Below are 19,051 nucleotides of genomic sequence, written 5' to 3' on the forward strand. Positions count from 1 at the left end.
AGTGCAAAGTATTATTTGGAAATACTAATAAACCAGTTTTGTCTCATTACACCATCGCTATAGACAGCCTCCAGCTTAAGACATTTGTACGGGTCTGTTCGGAAGTCATATCAACCCTCAAGTGCATTTTTCCTTGGGAAAGCGCCTGGTGTCGACTTCAACCGTTCAAAATCTGCTAACCCTGCTCAGCAAACGGGCCACAGTAAGCGAAAGGGCTGCTAGAGCAAGAGCTGCTAAATGGCTCCCTTTCACGATACAGCGGTCTACAGTTTCTGCAGCAGCAATCCTTCTGTCAGTACCTGCGCAAACCGAAACACACACACGCGGACACATAAACACACACAGACACATAAATGCCCCCGAACACATGCACTGGGAAGCTGTTTTTCCTTGAAAAGCAGGAGCTTTGATGAATGAGGACTGTCAGTTTCTTGTTAGCACCAAGTACATTATTTTGTATCAAAATCATAGTACTGACTAGGATTGGGGTAGATTACTTCAAAAGAATGGTAAAATAATAAGAAAGTCAATGGAAGAGAAAAAGCCACTGAAAACTGAGTACAAAGGACTGGAAGCCCCCATGTGGTGAACAATACATATTACTTGAAAAGTATTTTAAAACACATTCAAAACCAGATTCTTTACTAACCGGCAGATCAACAGTTTAATGCCTTGAAGAGCACAGCTGATGTCAATCCCGAAAGATTTTTAACACAATTTTAGAGAGGCCACACTAACAAGCACAAATGTTTTAGCTCAGCTCCAAGGCCTTCATGCTGCCATGGGCCAAGTCATTACTGAGCATTTATATTTCTTACATCAGATCATATTTCAATGATAAAATTCAAATTTTTACTTTACGGGCTAAAATACACTATTTTATCAATAATTGTTATAATGTAACTTTCATATAAGTTTCATTTCAAGACTAACATTGGCTATTATTTGTCCTATGTGTCACAGAAGAGTACGCAGAGGCATGCAGCTAAAGAACAGGACATCCAGAAATTATAATACATCACAGATTATAATACTGCATATTCACAAATAAATTCTCAGTGTATAAACTGGTCATTTGAAACACTTCCCAATACAATCTCAAAACTTACTTGAAAATCTCATCAACAACTCTGAAAATGGCAGGATGGCTCGCTGCTTGTGGCTGATGATAAGGAAATGAAAGGAAACGGGTCATTAATTAATAAGAAGCAACTCAAACAACTGTCACTGTATAATTTATTACCTTAACCCATGGATGCTATTATGCTGCAATTACTAAACTATAGATCTCATATCAACTGTTATTAAACACTCAGACTCTCTCACAATTCACTTCTTAAACATAACTGCATCAGGATCAAGAAAGGAGACCCACGGCAAGACCAAGCAGGCTAAACAGCTGCTAAATTCAAACACCTGGGATCCCAAACTGTTTATGACAACCATCACTAAAAATACTAGGGGTGGCAGAGAAATGAAACAGGTTATTGCATGCAATCGCTGGAGATGAGAGATGGGGAGCAACTTTACTAAAAGTTTTCTTCCTGCCTTTACAGACAATCCCGTCGGATGTAATTCGTGATTCTTGCTAAATCAACAAAATTAAACATCAGAAATTAAATCTGTAGCCTTATCTCCTCTGTCTTTAATACTACCACACACATTTTGATCCAAGGTATTTTTCCACAGTATTCTGTTGTTCTCTGAATTTCAGAGTTGCTAATATGACCTAAGTATCTCAGTGCATCTTCTAGATCAAACTGTAATTTTTTTAACCTAGTGAAGCTTTTTATCTTCATGGTGTCAGCATACAAAAGGCTGCTTTAAGAAAGTTGTTACATTAAACATGCATTAGTAAACATATTACTTTTTTAATCCCATATTCATAAATTCTAAGATTTCTGTAGGCTTTTATACAGCCGCAGGATTAAACAACCACTTATATATTCCTCCTCATATATTTATCTAAGTAAAAAAAACAAAAGCAAATCCTATCACACCTTGTCTTTTCTGAAGTTAGCACCTGAAGATTTGATAATTCTTGAACAATCTGGGGTAAAACACGTCTAATAAAATGCACTTTATAGACAGACTTCAGGATGCATGGAAGGAATAGAGTGTATACACACAGTGTTTACTGCAGCAGCTCTAAGTGCTTGAAGCACCACTCCAAAGAAATCTTCTATGCATCTGGCTCAGGCTAAAAAGTACCAAGTGGAAGAGAACTTTTTTAAATCACACACAGGCCAAATGGGGACTTTACTTTCTACAATAATCTCAGAAATTAGACAACCTTTAATATCCTGAAAAGCTCTAGAGAGCCCCGCTCCTTGCTTCTCACAGTTGCCTCTACCCTACTGGCAATACTAGGTGACACCTCATTTTCATCTTTTACCATACTTCTTCCATCACAGGGCTGCAGTAAAGTTGTCCTATTGAACATATGCCACCTTGTGTTCAAAAGCATTTACAGCCAGAGGTTAAAAAAGTGTGGAAAGCAGCATGCAACTCACTGCAAGGCTGAAGTCTCCCAACTCCCATTGCTTGAGGGAGAAAAAAACTGGGTGGATGAGACAAAAAAGAACACTTTTTTTTTTCCTAAAGGGAAATAGTCTAAAGTGAAAAGCATGCTTCAGTTCTGTGGGCTGAAGGATTGAATTCAACCAATTTTTTCTGTCTTTTCAGCTCCTCTGTATACCTCTGCAAGCATGCTATCCTAATGACATACAAGCCCACTGCTGCCAAGGACTTTTTGCCACCGTTCCCAGGAAGGGTCCAGCAGCACCCTGCCTGAGGCACCAAGATCAAACCAAGGTTCCTTTCAACGAGACCAAAATAAATGTGCTCTGAGCAACAAGAAAAAAACTTTCCACTCTTTCCTGACAGGCAGCAACAAATGCGGCACTCATTTTAAGAGCCCCCAGCTAATAGCTCCTTGTATTTAACCTACCCTGCTGAAATCGATACGAATTTCGTCACTGTTATTAAGCAGGAAAAAACTCATTGATTGTTATCTGATTTCATAACAAGGTTTTCATCAATGTGCTGTATTCAATTCATTTGCGAGTCCTGGAAATGAGAATATTTATCATGGCACAAAAGTTTCCACGGCAATTTGAAGGTGCGCCTCTTGTGCAGCACGTCCACACTGCAGCAGTGGCAATTCTGGTGTTCGGGAGGGATTCTCATAGGGTTTTTAGGTTGCTGATTTCATCTCCTTACTTCTTCAAAACAAAGGCATGTTTTACATTTTCATAATCTTGTCTGCAACTATGCAAAATTTTCCAGATAAAGCTCAGATAATAATAAATAAACACCCTGTCTACTGGGAACTTGTTCAATCCCTTTTAAAACATGCACATCCCATACAGCACAATGTACGCTAAGCCAAAAAGATCCAGACACAGGAAACTGGAATTGCCTGGGTAATATAATGATTACAAAGTTTAAGACCATGTATGCTTCTTCAAAAAGAAAAATGAAGAACACAAAAACATCTTTAAAAGAAATAAAACGTGAAAAATGTATTGTAACATGAAGTATTACACATCCAAGTTCTATAAAATCACAGTACTTTTGTACCTGATTTACTACCAGAAAGCAGACTCCTCAGTAAGTCATTTATTACCATAATACAAAGCCAAGCACTGAATGAAGATAAGAAAAATACATTTGCATCTATATTAAGATGGTGTGTACATGGTGTGCAGAAGAATACAGTAATAATCATCTACTGCTTTTTATTCTCATCATAGCATTCTTTATAACAATCACAAGTAAGAATAAACATGAGGAAACAAATTGTGCCCAAGACCACACAGCAACAGAGTTGAAGCGATACCACCAGAAATTCCCGTTCTCTTGGCTTCCAGATTCTCATGCAACTATTTGGACACAACACTTCTACAGTTAAACACAACTTGATTTAAGAAACTACTACACTTCTTTATTTAACATGTCTGCATTTTCCAAATTTAAATTTACCTGTACTCCTGAATTTTATGTAAGTATTATTTAACTAATATATTGCTCTTTTTCTTCTACCAAGTGCTAAATATGTTTTTAATTTCACATTATTTTGAAAGCATTACTATCTTTTCACAGAATTCTTGTATTTAAAGCCCTCCAAATTTCATCAAAATTACGATTAAATTAGTGTGCACTATTTCAAATGTTCTACCATAACGACAGAGCTTTTGAAGACAGACAACACTAAGGAAATTAATCGTGACATAGCTGGACTGTATTACAACAGCAGCAACAAGAACAACGCGGTGCTCATTCTTCCTCTCTGTCCACCTTCTTCTGGCACAGAGGCCAGTGGAAGGCGAGCATGGATCTGGCTGGACTAGAAACCTGGCCATGAGGCAAAGCAAGAGGGCCAAGTAAGGGCATGGGAACTGCAGCGTATCTCCAACTTCAGTACGCTATATGGCAATAGGAAAGAGTCACTGTATCACCTACTACAACTCTATTCTGACTCTAGTGCTGAGGTGAAAACAGAAGCAAGGGAAGCCCCAGGGCGAGAACTCCGTAGAGCGCAGCGCACTTCTGATTCTGGGCCAGACTTAGGAAAGTTGACTGTGTGGAAAAACAACAAAGAGCAATCGCAGAGCGGAGAAGGAGAAGATGACAAATTTTAAGCACTCTCAACCTATAGCAGAAGATTAGGGTTTTCTTATTAGGCTTTTCTTACAACATAACTTTAAAGCAAGAAAACTGCTTTGAAAAAATAACTAAAAAGGGAACATGATTGACACTAATTTGTTCACATTAGTTTATGTAAGTGCTTTACAAATCTGTTTGCATATGTATATATATCCATGCTTTTCTGGTAAAGCATAAAGTACCTAATCTGTGTATTTATTTTAATTTTAGTAATTAACTCACACAGAGAAACGTAGCCCTACTTCAAGAAGACAGACATCCTTACACACGCCAAATTGTTAAGAAGCAAAAGAGCATTTGCGAAGGTCATTTCACTATAAGCAACATGTATAACACTTAGCTTTTGTATTTACTACTTCTCAGTAACTATAAAATTTCCAATATTAATTCCAGTTTCCCCCGAAAGACACAGACATAATTAATAGCATACCATATAAAACACAAGTTAGTGGACCATCACACTGTAATTACTTTTGGAATTCAAATGTAACAGTATTGATATCAAGTTTCTTTCATAATAAAAATATAGTTGTTTATAACTATCTGGATACTCTAGATCTTTATGAGGTTTATCTACATTTGGTTGCTCTATCAAGATATTTTGTTTTGATAAATGACTCCAATAATGCAATTATGAAACAGCTTATTCAAGTTTCCTTCTTATCATATAATATAATCAAATCACAAATAGATTTCTGCCTATTTATACTCTACCGGTTTTACTGCAAATAGAAAAAGGAAAGTCTAAATCAATCAACTTTTGTCTCACCATTCCACATTTTAATTACCATATTCATAAGGCAAAATGAGGTCACTTCCTGCAAATACCATAATCCAACTGTCAAAAAATACATTCCTATATCCCTAAATAAATATTCAGATATTTTTAGACAAGCTAAATTAATCATACTGTTGTATTCAAAATGCTCACTGATCTTAATATCACACAAGTATGTTTACAATACAACTTACACAGATATCATTAGACATTTTAAGCCATAATTTTGCGATCCCATCTCTTTCTCCTTTACTGCCTCCCTGAAGCTTCTCACCTTCTCTTTTTTAATTGCCATTCCATCTCTCTTTTGTACACTCTCTTTCTTAATACATCACTCCTATCAGCAAGAAATATCCACCTTGAAGCTACTCTCACTCTTAGGCCCTCATTCATACCACTTCTTGTCCACAGGATGTCCCCTCTAAACCAGCACTGAAAGCTGCTGCAGGGGTCTTTCCTCCCTGTGAATACTTTCCTTCGAAAGCTCAAATTCTTTGGAGCAGAGAAAAATAGGTACAATCTAAGTGTGCTAGCACAGTAAGGTCCCATCCATTTCAAGAATTAGGGTGTGAAAACAACTCAAGTATGAAAATAATTAATAAACAACATTAAACCAGTAATTATGATAAAGATTTTACTTCCTTCTATATATAAAACCTAGGATTTTTTCTGAGCTATGTATGGTACCCTGTACTACATTCAACTCATATATTGTGTTCAGTACAGAAAAATTATATGCACATAGCCTGTCTTATAGCCTTGTCTTCTGGAAGACCTAGATCCCAAATGATGCGTAAGTACTGATGACACGAAACACCTAAGAGATTTGCAAGCATTGTAAATGACCCTTGAAACAGAAATTTGCAGTTTGAGTTAGAAAGGAAAAAATGCTAAATATGTCATTTCTTTTCCTTTTTAAAAGACATACTATAAAATTTCATAGGGTGAAAATAAGGTATCGTCTGCCTTTTTTGAGTGAGCTCCACTTTAGGAAATATAGAGTGCAAGTGCAAAGCACATGTTTACATTTAAATTTACATTTAATTTTGCAAACTAACATAAGTTTGGAGAAGGCACTGTGTCATTATGTTTTCTAAAAAGAAAGAACATATTTGGTGCACTTTGTATCATAGCATTTGAAATCAAATTTTAATTATAGTTTAGCAAATGTTTTACATTAAGTATTTTGTTCATGTTTGCATGCAAAACCAAGTAACCAAACCCTCCACAATAAAACAATCTACAAAGCATTTCAATTGTTTAAACTGCTAAACTCCCAAGGGCACAGAGACATAAGTAAAAACAGATTCAAATCCTCTCTCCCAAAAGTTTCTAATTTTTAAAGACAGCGGCAGGTATTCACACCCCCACCAACCATATTCTCACTCTCTTTATCTTTCCCTGGTATACGGGTCAAATCTTTCTTCTCTTCTATCAGTTCAGAGTAAAAACTAAAAATGTAAATGATACTTATAAGATTCAAGATTTGCCTTTGTATTAGCAAGTTACATGCCACGCAACAGCCCTTTTCCTCCAAAGATGCTGCCATATATTTGAGAACTCCTTGTCAACTCTTGAGCACAAAGTACAGAATCAAATATACTACCCATTGTACATACCAATAATGAATCTTTTACGACACAAGCTACTTCTTCCAGTGAAGTCATCTGAATGGAAACCAGCTGGTCTAAAAGATATAAAGTAGCTTTTTCAAGGCTTGGTAAGTGACGAAGCCATAGGCCGAAGATAGCTGTTTCAGAGAGGGAGATCTTCTTTCTGGTTTAGGAGGAAAATACTATTTTCATTAAGAAACTGGAAGACAAACAAAAGCACATGCGGTGAAAAAAGACAAAGAACTCAACCTGCAGCAAAAGAGACAAAACCTGGTTTACGGTGCTCTGCTCAATAGGCAGGACTGCCATACTTTCTAAACGTGACCGTAGCTTTATCAAATAATAATGCCAAAGAAAAACAGAGAATCACCATCACCTACAAATGAACCTCAATACCTGTCTTTAAAAATCAAAAATATGTCTTTGCCAGATCCCAGCAAGTGGAAACAGAAAGTTCAAGTCTGGAGTTCCTTAACTCTCTAGAGAAACAGCCTACCTCATGCTCCCTCTCTTTAAAACCCAGGCTGTTTCCTGTGCACCTGTCTACTAGAAACCATCAGCAGCTGACAGGCAAGCAGAAAGGTCCTACATATTTTTATTGCTGGCTATAATTCAAAGCATTACCTGGCCTTTGCAAAGAAATAAGAAAACAAACAAGGTAGATCGATTCTTGAGCCCACCAACATGGACCAAAGCCTTTTGAAAAAGAAATATTTAAGAAGATAATTATCTCTTTTTACCTGAAGCTTTCAACTATAACTCAGCTGAAATAAAGTATTATATCATTAGAAAATGATGGGCATAGTATATAGTGAGACAACAACATAGTGTGTGTGGACCAGGCACAAATCAAAAACACATTACAGAAACCACCCAAGAAGAGATACTGGACCACAAAACATCCTGCAATATTTTTGCAGCTATTATCCTCATTTCAGATTAAAAGATCAAAATTAAAAAATATATAAATAACTAGAAATATATGCCTTGTTCTTAAATAAAGTGAAGATGATACTAAAATTAGGCAGGGAGAGTACCACGTAGAGCTACTGATAAGAGAAAAACATCAACAGAAAGATTTAACAGCTTTTTAGGTTTTATTTTTCAATGTACGTATTTTAATCATTGTCTAAATAGCAGCCTTCAGAATTTTGACTGGCATTGAAAAGCCATATATTTTCCATTCAAAACTATTTCTTGCACAGCTTCAGTTAAAACTGTATGTCTGTAGGCAAGAAGAAATATCAAAACAAATATTTAGAACTTCAAAATGGTAAAGCTCTGCCCGATTTCAAAATGCTGTATAATATATATATTATTAAAATATGCATATTAGAGTAAATTAAGAATAGCATGAACTTTTAAATTTTCCCTTAAGTCCCTTTCATTTGATTTTTTTATGATAATACGATAGATATTATACCAGAAATAGAAATCTAAGAAGCTTACACAGACATCTTTCAAATCTCAGACTTCAAATCACATAGGAAATAAACCTCAGTCCTTGTCTTTCTCCCACTGTACTTGTACACGGTCCCAGTGGGACACCTCTGAGTTCTGTGAAGCACTGCAAGTCACAAGCTTCTTCCTAGCACTTAGTGACCCTAAATCATGGAGCAGGCTACACCCGAAGGAAATGAGGAAATGTGTTCAGAACACAACGACAGCATTAGGGAACACGCAGTTCAATTATTCACGGCGGGGGGGATTACATGCACACCCCTCCTAAGATTACATGAGCTTCAGTGAAAGGCCAAGGGTATAAAACGCAAAAGAGGTGCAAGTCCACATCCATCCCCAGAGAAACCAAAAACTTTTGTCAGAAACCCTTCATGGGTCATTCAGGCAAAAGCAGTATCAACCGAATTATTTTCACTCACTGTGGTGAACAAGTAGCTCAAAGATTAAACAAGGGACAGATCATTTCAGTAAGAAGAACCTTTTATAACCCTGTAAGGTGATCAGACTCACATTAAGAAGTGTCAAAAGTACGTCATGATCAACTGTTGCCTCACTGACATGAGAACAGACCACCCATGCCGAGCTGTGTACCTGCTCTGAGAAAGTTTTCCAAATTTTGTTACTGCTTGTGGAACAGGTCCATCAGAAGCCATAGAAGATAGACAAGTGAAAGATTGTTCACTGTCTCTTTGGGACACATCTTCCACTAAAGATCTTCAGATTCTTTTTTCACTGATTTTCCTCAGCTTTGAAGAAATGTCTAGAGGCGTTCGTACGTAACACATTAGCAAGTCCTCTTTTCCACTAGTTAATGTCTTTTTGATGGACTTTTCAAGGAAACACTGATGTATATAAGAAACTTAAGCTGAACATCTCAGAGGTAATGCTGTTGAGTACAGAGGAAGCAGTTAAAACTTTGATTAGAAAGGAGAGAAATGGGTAAGTAGGGTGAAGTGTTCCCAAAAGACCCTTTCTAGTATCAAAACTGTTTACCAACACACAAAACTGCAATTTGCTAAAAATTTTTTGCAATTTTTATTTGCATTTTTGTTTTAAAAGCTTTGGATTATACTTCCCTAGCATTAGGTGATCTTTTCTTTGTCCCATACTGAAAACGCCAAGTTCTCCGAAAATAAGGATGTTGAACTTGATGTCCTACAGGGAGTCTGAGTAGGGAACAATGGACAAACCTGATATTCTTGTATCCACACCTCACCCTATTTAGTAGCGGTGCTGCAGCACCCTGTATTAAATGAAGCTACTTCAAGTCTGGCAGCTTCAGACAGAGGTATTTCACATGCCTGTCATTCAAGTCTGTGATGCCACAGACTTCTACACTAAAGGCCAAATAGTTGTCTGCCAGCATGGAATGGAATTTTCTAGTTAACCAAAGATGACAGAAAGTATCCAGTGGCATGGGTATGCAAGAACTTATTCTCAGTAAGAAATTCAGGATCACCCCTTTTGGCTACAATTTTAGTAGATCAGCTCTCAATCAAAAGCAGGCTGCACCACCTCTCCTTCCCTAGCAATGCCAGCCTTCCTGATGCTCAGCTTCGCTCAGCTGCCCTTCATCCATAGGCTGATTTTATCAAAACAGTTGTTTTAGCAGCAGAGAAACAAAAACTATATTTAACAAATTGCTTCCATGAGCCTCATTAAAAATAATCTGTGGTAAAACAGGAGAATTGAAAATGTTGAGAACCAATTTCTCAGGAAAAATAAGATAATATGGAACCACTCAAATGTAAGAATCCATTTTCTGCACAGAAAAATGAGCAAATTTAAAGATGGTTCTCAAAATCTCATGGTAGGAATGTTCATGCACTTCTATGAAAGGGAAATATTTCTATGAAAAGCAATCACATCTTTCACGCAACATTCTAAAAATCCGGTGCAGACTTACACCTCCATTTTAGAGAAAAGGTGGGAAGGGGTTCAGTCAATATCTAAAGCTGTTATGCCGTAATTTGTACATCAGCAAGTGAAAATCCTGGTTTGTCTTGCAACTTGATGTCTGCTATTCAAGTGCAAAGGAAATATTTTATTATAAAAAAGAAAATGCTCGGTGCATTCAGCATACAAGTCCATGGAAAAGATATTTCAATTGATTTAATATTCTTTTTCATGAAGAGTAGAAAAATCACACAGTGTATGCTACTTACTTTAGAAAGGCCTCATTCACGGCGTCTAGAAACTCTGAACTGAGAAGTTCCTGTGATGCACCTCCATGGCAAAGAAGGAGAGTTTCCAGCAATGGAGTTAAATCAGGCAAAGTAATCAGAGGGAGACAGAAAAGGGACACCTCACTCACACGACTGGCTGGAACTCTGAGGGGGGAAAAAAAAAATAAATACAGTTCTTATTTTAGAGAAGTCAAAACTTCAACTTCTAAAGCTACAAAGCAAAAGAAGATTAAATTAATTACAGAAGGCTAAGTGTAAGAGATATGTATCTAACTGTATAAAGATTATTTATGGGAATTAATATTGTGTTAATATTACATATTGTCTGAAGAATTTTGAAACGAAGTCAGATAAAATTTTGCTATTTTAGTGCTCAGGGCAAATAACGAGGGACAACAACCCACCTCCGAAATGCAGCTAGGTGTTTGTGTATTAATTACACCCTTTTTAATGGGGAACGCTTTGCCCTTTTCAAGAAAGAGCAATGCAAGGGTAAGGAAGACTACAGTTTCACAGCTCCCGTAGATTCTAGAAGAGACAACCTAGCTGGGTTTAAGGCCTCCTGCAGTTTTTCTTTGACTTTTCTCTCTCCTTTTAATAGAAATTGCTTCTGTGGACAAAACAGTACAAATCCTGCTGTCTTCAAGTGTTCAGACAAAAATTATTTGTTTTAGAGATCTACAGTTGAAGGAATATATAACACTTCTGGATCTTAAATATGGAACACTCACTTGACCTGCTTGCTAAAACTGCATGTTTGGAAATTATTCAAAATGGTGAAATAGCTTGTCATAAGACAAAGAATAAAAAGGTCATTTACAAACATATTCTTGAAACACAATCTTTGAAATATACACAAAAAGGAAAACAGCATAAAACATGAGATTACATTTACAAAAGTAAAAGCATAAGTTTCCCAGAGTATATATAGTTTCTAGATGCAGTTTAAAGAGGAAGACATTTATGAAGACCAACAGCTCCTAAATATTGAATTCCAGCAAATTAGTCAGTGTTGGGTTGTTTGTTGAATTGCTACAAATTACTCCTCATTGCATTGCTTGCTAAAAGGGGCATACACTTAGGGAAAGTCCAAAACTGTTTTCTTTAGATTTATTTTTAATTCCTCAAGAAAGACCCTGCAAGCCATTTTTTCCTGTATTAGTACAACTTCATATTCTTCAAACTATTTTTTGAAAATACTATACAGCTCACTGTGTGCAAGGAATTTGCACAGGTGTTTTGTTATCCATGCTGTTGCAAGTGTCACTAACAACAGAAACAAGACAATGTGCATCTCTAACTGCAAACTACATCTGTCTCTGCAAATTCAATAAAGAGACATACCATAACTCCCACCCTCAAAATTCACCTGAAGTTCTAAGTTTTCCTGTTCTTCGGGTAGAAATCAAGTATTTTTGTCCTCAAAAATCCTGCAGAAAATAGTCTTATTAGCTTTTCAGCCAAACCTCCTTCACCCTAATCTATAAAATGCAGTGTTTGTTTTCTACAGCAAACAAAACTGTGATGCTCCTCATTAACTGGGCTACAGCAATTGCAATACTAATGTAATCTAAATGAACTCAGATCACCTACTCTATCTCACGCAAATGTTTAGGTGCAAGGAGGAAAGGAAGAAAAGAGATAAGCTACACAAGAGAAAGGAGTATAAGAAGCATCATCAAATAAGGAAGACTATAGCAACCCAACTCTTCCAGAAACAGAAAGGTTGTTAGAAGTATTTGTACTACCTCAGCTCAAATGGCAGCAACACACGCTCTCTATGCAGGTAACTACATCCTCCAGTAACCTGGTCTCCTTTTGCTGGTTAAACTACGCTAAAATGCTTAAAACTATCAACAGTTTCCACTGATGAGAAGAAAGCTAGTTTATTTTCTTTCTTGTAACTTCTAAGGCCAGGCAGCATTATACAAGTAATAAAACTCACTTCACCAGCGTGAGCAGCTTTGACTTTGAAGACCAACAAAATATGCAGACGAGAATCACACAGGCCTTTCAAAGAACAGGCACACTTTCGGTAGATTTATATAAAAATATCTATCTTTATTTTGGGGGAGGGGGAGGAGGAATAGCTGGAATATACTTAATTTACTTGCAATCAGAAGGACCTACTGACGCATGCTAAATACAATAATTTTTAAAGTATTTATGAAAAGATTATCATCTGCATTTCAAGAAATCCACATTATATTGTGGATATACAGTGAAAGGGCTCAATCATGTCTGAAATAGTGAGAGTAGAATTAGGCACTTCTTTTCTTCATCACAGATTTTGGCAACTACAGTTCATACAACTCACTCACTCAGTCCTATCATCTAATTCAACATATTTAAGTATCGTGGATGAAGTACGTGATTACTCTCACTGGTTACACCTAGACATGTAGAAGCACACTACATCATGTGGTAAAGTGATTATTAGCCTCTCCTGATAATCCAGATTGGCAATCTAGCCACAGCACATCACATCTTCTTTCATGCTCCCTTTCCCAGGCTTTCTTCCTTAGAAAACCAGGGCAAGGCAGCAGTTAAAAGGGGCAGGAGAGCATGTGCTTGGGTCTCACCCCACACAAAAACTTAGGTTGCACAGTTTAGACATAGCTATGCAGTCTAACAAACTTGTAACTTGGAAGACTGAGGACTACACTGTGTCAATAATGGGGCATGAAATTCAATCTGTGGTTAACTGTGCAATGGTGGTGAAAACTACCCTTTTGAGAGCAAGTAAGCAGTAAAGTCTACTTTGTAAGTAAAGACTACAATGCTCATATACCTCAGTCATCAAAAGGAAAACAGCCAAGTTGCTGAGCAAGACATTTAAAATATTTGTATGTGAAACACACAGTATTGCCACAATACTATTTGTTACCAGACCAAGGAACTAAGGGTAAGCACAGTCAAATTTTATTAATAACAACTGCAAAGTAACTGCTATTCAGCCATATGAAACTATCACTCACACACACAAGGAACATCTTTTCCTTTGGAAAAAAAGCTTTTCTTTTTCCTTATGGTAACTACATTGTGACTATCATGTAAGTATAAAGCCTTCTGTGAAGCACAACTTAACAGGCTTGTCCACATAGGAAATTTTCTAAACCCTTGACCACCCAAAACTTTCCAACTGACGCCTAAATACTTACATGCCCAGGGCTGTAAAAAGGTCCTCACTGAACTGTAATGATCCAAACCAAAACATACCAAAATGATGTTTAGATAACACCTACCTCTCTTGAATGTTAAGTCCATTAAACTGATTTCCTTTGAGTTCTGTTACTAACGATAAGACCATCTGTTAAATGAAATAAATGACATTAAAATACACACACTGCAAATAAGCAGACATTAGTTGCATTATTCTCCATGAGAGGGATGCCTTTGGAAATTAGTAACATTCCTTGTCCACTCAGTTTTATTTTTTAATTTTTAAATTATTGGTGCCAAATCAAAGTTTTCCAGACCACTGAATGGCTAAATTATACTGCAAAACTTTTTGTGAACACCCATGAGATATCTTCCCTATTTGACAAATGGCAAGCAATTTATTTCAGCTCTGCTTCCCCAAGAGCTGGGTGTTTTGGAAGAGTGTAACTAATAATTTTTATATGCTTGATCTAATGATTACATTAGATAAAGCATCATTTCATATTATGAAATACTATCCCCATGATTTTTATGTAGTAAAAGACAATTTTCCTAAGACTTAGGGCTCAGTCAAAAAAAGATTCCAAAAGTTAGATTCTAACACAGAAAATAATATATGTTACTTTTAACTTCACAGTGGAGGAAAAAAAAAAAGGATAGGCCAGACATTTTTTTGTTATAACACAACAGCAACAGGTATTTTTACCAATATGTACTACAGTATAACCTAACCAAAAAAATTCTTTTTTCTCTGTAGAGATCTCCCATTTCATTTTCTCCCTTAAAAGGCTGTAAAAGTAACTGAGGTAAGAAAAGATAAACAAAGTTCAGTTCCTGTTCCTTATAACAATGACAACTCCATGGATGTGCTTATAGACTGTTGATTTATTATTAACAAAATCTCAATTGCACAAAATACTTACATTTTTAACCAAGTGAGAATAATAATCTGCTGATGTGTAGCCAAGAGCTGAAATGAATGTATTGGTCCCAGCTTCATTACTTTCCCATTTAGAAGAAGAAAGGAGATGACAGAGCAAACTCTGGAAGAAATCAACGTAAGGGAAATAAAAAAAAGAGTTTGAGGCAATAATACACTTTGTAAAAATAAGCAATTGTTCCTGACCTCTACCTGGGCAAGATCTTTTGATGCGTTGTGGACATTTTACACCATCTCATCAACATGCAAGAGCACACACCTTCTTTCAACCATAAGGAGAATGTCTCTGCTGCTTACTATCAAATATGCCACATACGCCACATGATTTCAGTATTTCTAGAAGAGCAGAGGACACAGTGCCAAAACCAGACAGACCCTTAGGCAGCTTTCAGTCCTCTGGAAGCCATTTCAGTCTGATGCTCTAGGATATAGGGGCATATGCATTGCTACACAGCAGAAAAGCACATGTAGAAATACTCCAATCAAGAAGAGTAAGCAAGAAGTTAATGTTTACTTTTCACATCACTCCTTCAAGATACCCCAGTATTTTGGCTGTTACTCAGGATCTGGCATCATAATTTAATTTCCTTCATCAGGAGATAACGACAACTTTTTAGTTTGACATTTACTTCTGCAACAATTTCATTACTGAATGCTTTAAGCCGTATTTAAAAAAAACCTTTGTACTATATCATCTAAAAGAATCAAACCAATACTTTGATAATTGATTTACTGTAAAACTAAAGTGAAATTAACTGTGTGAGGCACCGATTCTGCACAAACGTAGAGAGAAAGATCCTGAACACTGGTTTCCTGCTTTCCCAGTATTCCAGCACTATACTAACCAGCTATGGTGCCATTTGGGCAAATCTTAACACTCCAGCTCTTCCGACGTGAACTAGTTTATGAAAACCGTTGGGTGAAATTTAGAGCATTTAGTTTTTTGCACCTTACTGTCATAACTGATCTGGGGTAGTTATATGTTGCTTATCAACTGATCCACGCTTAATTTAATCTAGGCAATTTCCTATCCTCACCTGCTAAGTGCTGATAAAATAACAACTATGTTCCATTTTCAGAGGGTCATTTAAGGGTTTTATATATCACTGATATTTAAATTATAAACTAGATTACACCCTGTATAGCAATAAATATAAAACTCTTTGTGACACTGAAAAAGACCTGCACTTAAAAAACATGTTTTTAGAAGGAAAGTTCAGATGAAAGCTCCTTGACTTTTATGGTCTTAGGAGGTCTTACTCTATGTATATTTTTAAAAAGGGAAATCTGAACAAACATTCTAGGGGAAAAATGAATCAGGTAAGTCATTTTCTGCTTCCAGAAATTCAAACCAAACATTTATATATGCTTTTGTTGGACATCCCTAATCAATTGCTTCAGAAGTCCTGGAATTAAATCTATTCCTGTTTGATGTATTAATGTAAGAGAGAAGATACAATCAGTGGAAGCACACCAAAGGGCTAACAGAAACACCTTATTTCTCATACTTGTGTTTTGAATTATTTTACTCCGTTGCAGACTTAAGTTAAACATTTAAGTACCTTCCTCCACGCTAAAGCTTTCTTTTGTTTCAATAACCCTTAAAAGGAGAAATTGCTGTTCTACTGCCACCTAGTGACTTTGCTAAAACTAAGGGGAAAGGAAAATACTGTGGCAAAAGAGTTTCAAGAAGTAATTTATATGCCATCTTTGTATTCTTAAGAAACTTTAAAAACGAACAAGCTTCCAAACATAGTTGGAAGAGAAGCCTAAAATCTATTAGCTTTTACAGCATCCCAATACGCTTCCATTAGTTGATTACTCTGGAACCATATGTGATTTTCTCTTTCTTCGTAACTACTATCTGTGTTAGCGCCTGCTTTCAGAACTCTACTGCGAAGTCACACAAGTAGTTCCTACAAAGCAGCAGGCTCTGGCAAGCAGAAGGGCATAACGGCTCAGACTGCCCGATGAAAACAAGATAAAGGAGAGGCTGGCAACAGCAAGGCGGGGGTGTCGCTTTCGCTAGAGATGAGAGGGCTTGAAACGGCAAATGTTGTTAGACAGCTCGGTGGAAGCTTTGCAAAAAGTTTGCACAGCTGGGAACAACAAACGTATGAAGCTCTGAAAAGGATTAGACAGGCAGACACGGCAGCTAAAGACAGCTACGTGAGGCACCAATCTATAAACCCATATATTTAACTTTAATGCTACAAAATACATTACTTAGTCATCCTTTACATAACGAGCATTTTCCTAAGGATGAAACTAAGCAAATACTCTTTATATGAAGATTAATTTCAAAATTATTTTCCCCCGTCCCCGTGTAACAGTTATGGCTAACCTTTCAATACAGGCAAAGACATGACAAAATTACTACACATCATCAGAGTTTGGATATGGTTTGCAATGCTTTTCTTTTTTTTGCATCATTATTCCTTTCTCAGCATTTCACTGTATCCCTGCTGGGATTTTGCACATCACTTCAGTTATATTTTTCAAACACAGAGAAGCTCTGAACTGCCAGAAGGGGGCAAGGAAATAGGGGTAGGGAGATACCGTAGTCAACATTAAAAGAAGTCCACAAAAGTATGTATTAAAAGGTGAAAGACACCAAGAATTCATGTATTGCTATGTATTCTTACATATTTCATTTTACAGACCCCTTTGCCAGTGCAAAGCCTGAGACAAACCTACACGCAACGAAGATAAGAAACTGCATAACAACAGTTTAAAGCATTTGTTTTTCTAGACTAGATTTAAACGTTTACTTTGGTCCAAAACATGTCCAGAAAGTCTTTCCTTTCTCTCCAAAATGTAGCTCATTTAGTACACGTAGTTAAACGTATAACACATTATTTAGTTCTGGTTATAGGTGATAATTCTATATATCATATTAGCAGATAGCCACCTGAAAGAAAGCAAACGTACTGACAACCCACTTCTACATTAGTGTTTAAGGGAAACAGTTTCTTGAGAGCAAGATGCTTATAACAGTGTATTACTACAGAAGTACACCTGTGGCATTGAAGGAGTGTTACAGTGACCAGAAATAAAGACTATAAACAATAACCTCCACCCAAAGTCAGAGATAAGTTTTTTTCCATACGACTCTTCCCACGACTTAGAACAGCTCCAGAAGGCAAATGCAGTATCTGAGACCCAGTTTTCCAGCTAGAACGTGGAAAGTGAAAACAAGGAAAACCTTCCAAGAGATAATCTCTAAAGAGAAAAAACAGCTGAGAACAAAAAGATCATCAGTAATTATTTTCTTATGCTATTTGTCCATCTTCCTTCATCCTATACAACACTAGCTACGCTATGAAAAGTACAGCGTAAACCAGGAATGGCTGTTTTTAAACTAAATAGCAGTGAAAACTGTCACCTCTACATCAAGCCTTAAACTTCACTGACAACTGTTCAATCCCAGTAATACTCAGGTCTGAAAGGGATAGTATCCGTAAGTATTTCACAGGACAGTACAGAACCTGGTAAGAACCAGACAGCTCTGAGAGTGAAAGTAAAACAGCCATTTCATATTTGTGAAATTCTCATTTTGCTTTTGCAATTAACTGTTTCAGAAAATATTGCAGAAAAATGGAGAAAGTTTTAAGGGATTTTTTCAGAGAGGGTCTTATGGAAGGCTGTAGGAATACTGAACACAAGTAACAGGTTCCCTTATTGCGGTAAGAAGCCATACTATGCTGGAAAACAAGAAAACACAGCAGGCATTTTATATAGGGACTGAATAGCCACAGTTTGGATTCCTGGGGTCACAGAGATCAGTGATCTTAGAACGGTAACTTCCAGGGAACCCCTTCAAACCTGCTAGCAGGAATTCAGCACCACGATGGGCGAGCTGCCGGTTCTGAACTCCTTTCCACGCTGCTGGTCTCAGGCACGAACCCCAGCCTACTTCAACAAAGTAGAAAATTTGAGACCTACAAAATCAGCAGTTATTTCTCAACGTTAATGAATTAATGCTCACTTTCTAAGCCATATTCTGCAAGTCAGAAAAATGAATGACACTGTGAAGGAAGTGCTGTGTTCAGAAGGAAAAAAACCAACATGGCAGGATTCCGGAAAATTAAGTCGTCAGGCATGCTGTGATACCAGAAGTTATTTCTCCCTATTGTAGCTTCTCACCATTGATGCAGCAGGAGGCAGAAAAGAAAGCATCTCGCATCTCAGTTCTAGCTGCAAGACAATACATCCATCCCCATGGCCTTGGATTAAAGATCTG

At 36.9% G+C, this 19,051-nt stretch overlaps 1 protein-coding gene across 6 annotated transcripts in view; it reads right to left on the reverse strand.

Moving 5' to 3' along the window:
* LOC112978819 (Fanconi anemia group C protein) overlaps window positions 1–19,051 on the reverse strand; it is an 85,090-nt gene that overhangs the window by 15,978 nt on the left and 50,061 nt on the right. For all 6 annotated transcript variants that reach the window (XM_026092556.2, XM_064501428.1, XM_064501427.1 and 3 more), the window contains 5 exons: window positions 14,792–14,911; window positions 13,952–14,016; window positions 10,686–10,850; window positions 7,066–7,222; window positions 1,110–1,162 (listed from right to left, as the gene is read on the reverse strand). In XM_026092556.2, coding sequence (XP_025948341.2) covers window positions 1,110–1,162; window positions 7,066–7,222; window positions 10,686–10,850; window positions 13,952–14,016; window positions 14,792–14,911 — 560 coding nt within the window. The remainder of the gene's footprint in view (window positions 1–1,109; window positions 1,163–7,065; window positions 7,223–10,685; window positions 10,851–13,951; window positions 14,017–14,791; window positions 14,912–19,051) is intronic.

This window comes from Dromaius novaehollandiae, chromosome Z (assembly GCF_036370855.1).
Source record: "Dromaius novaehollandiae isolate bDroNov1 chromosome Z, bDroNov1.hap1, whole genome shotgun sequence".
Taxonomy (NCBI): Eukaryota; Metazoa; Chordata; class Aves; order Casuariiformes; family Dromaiidae; genus Dromaius; species Dromaius novaehollandiae.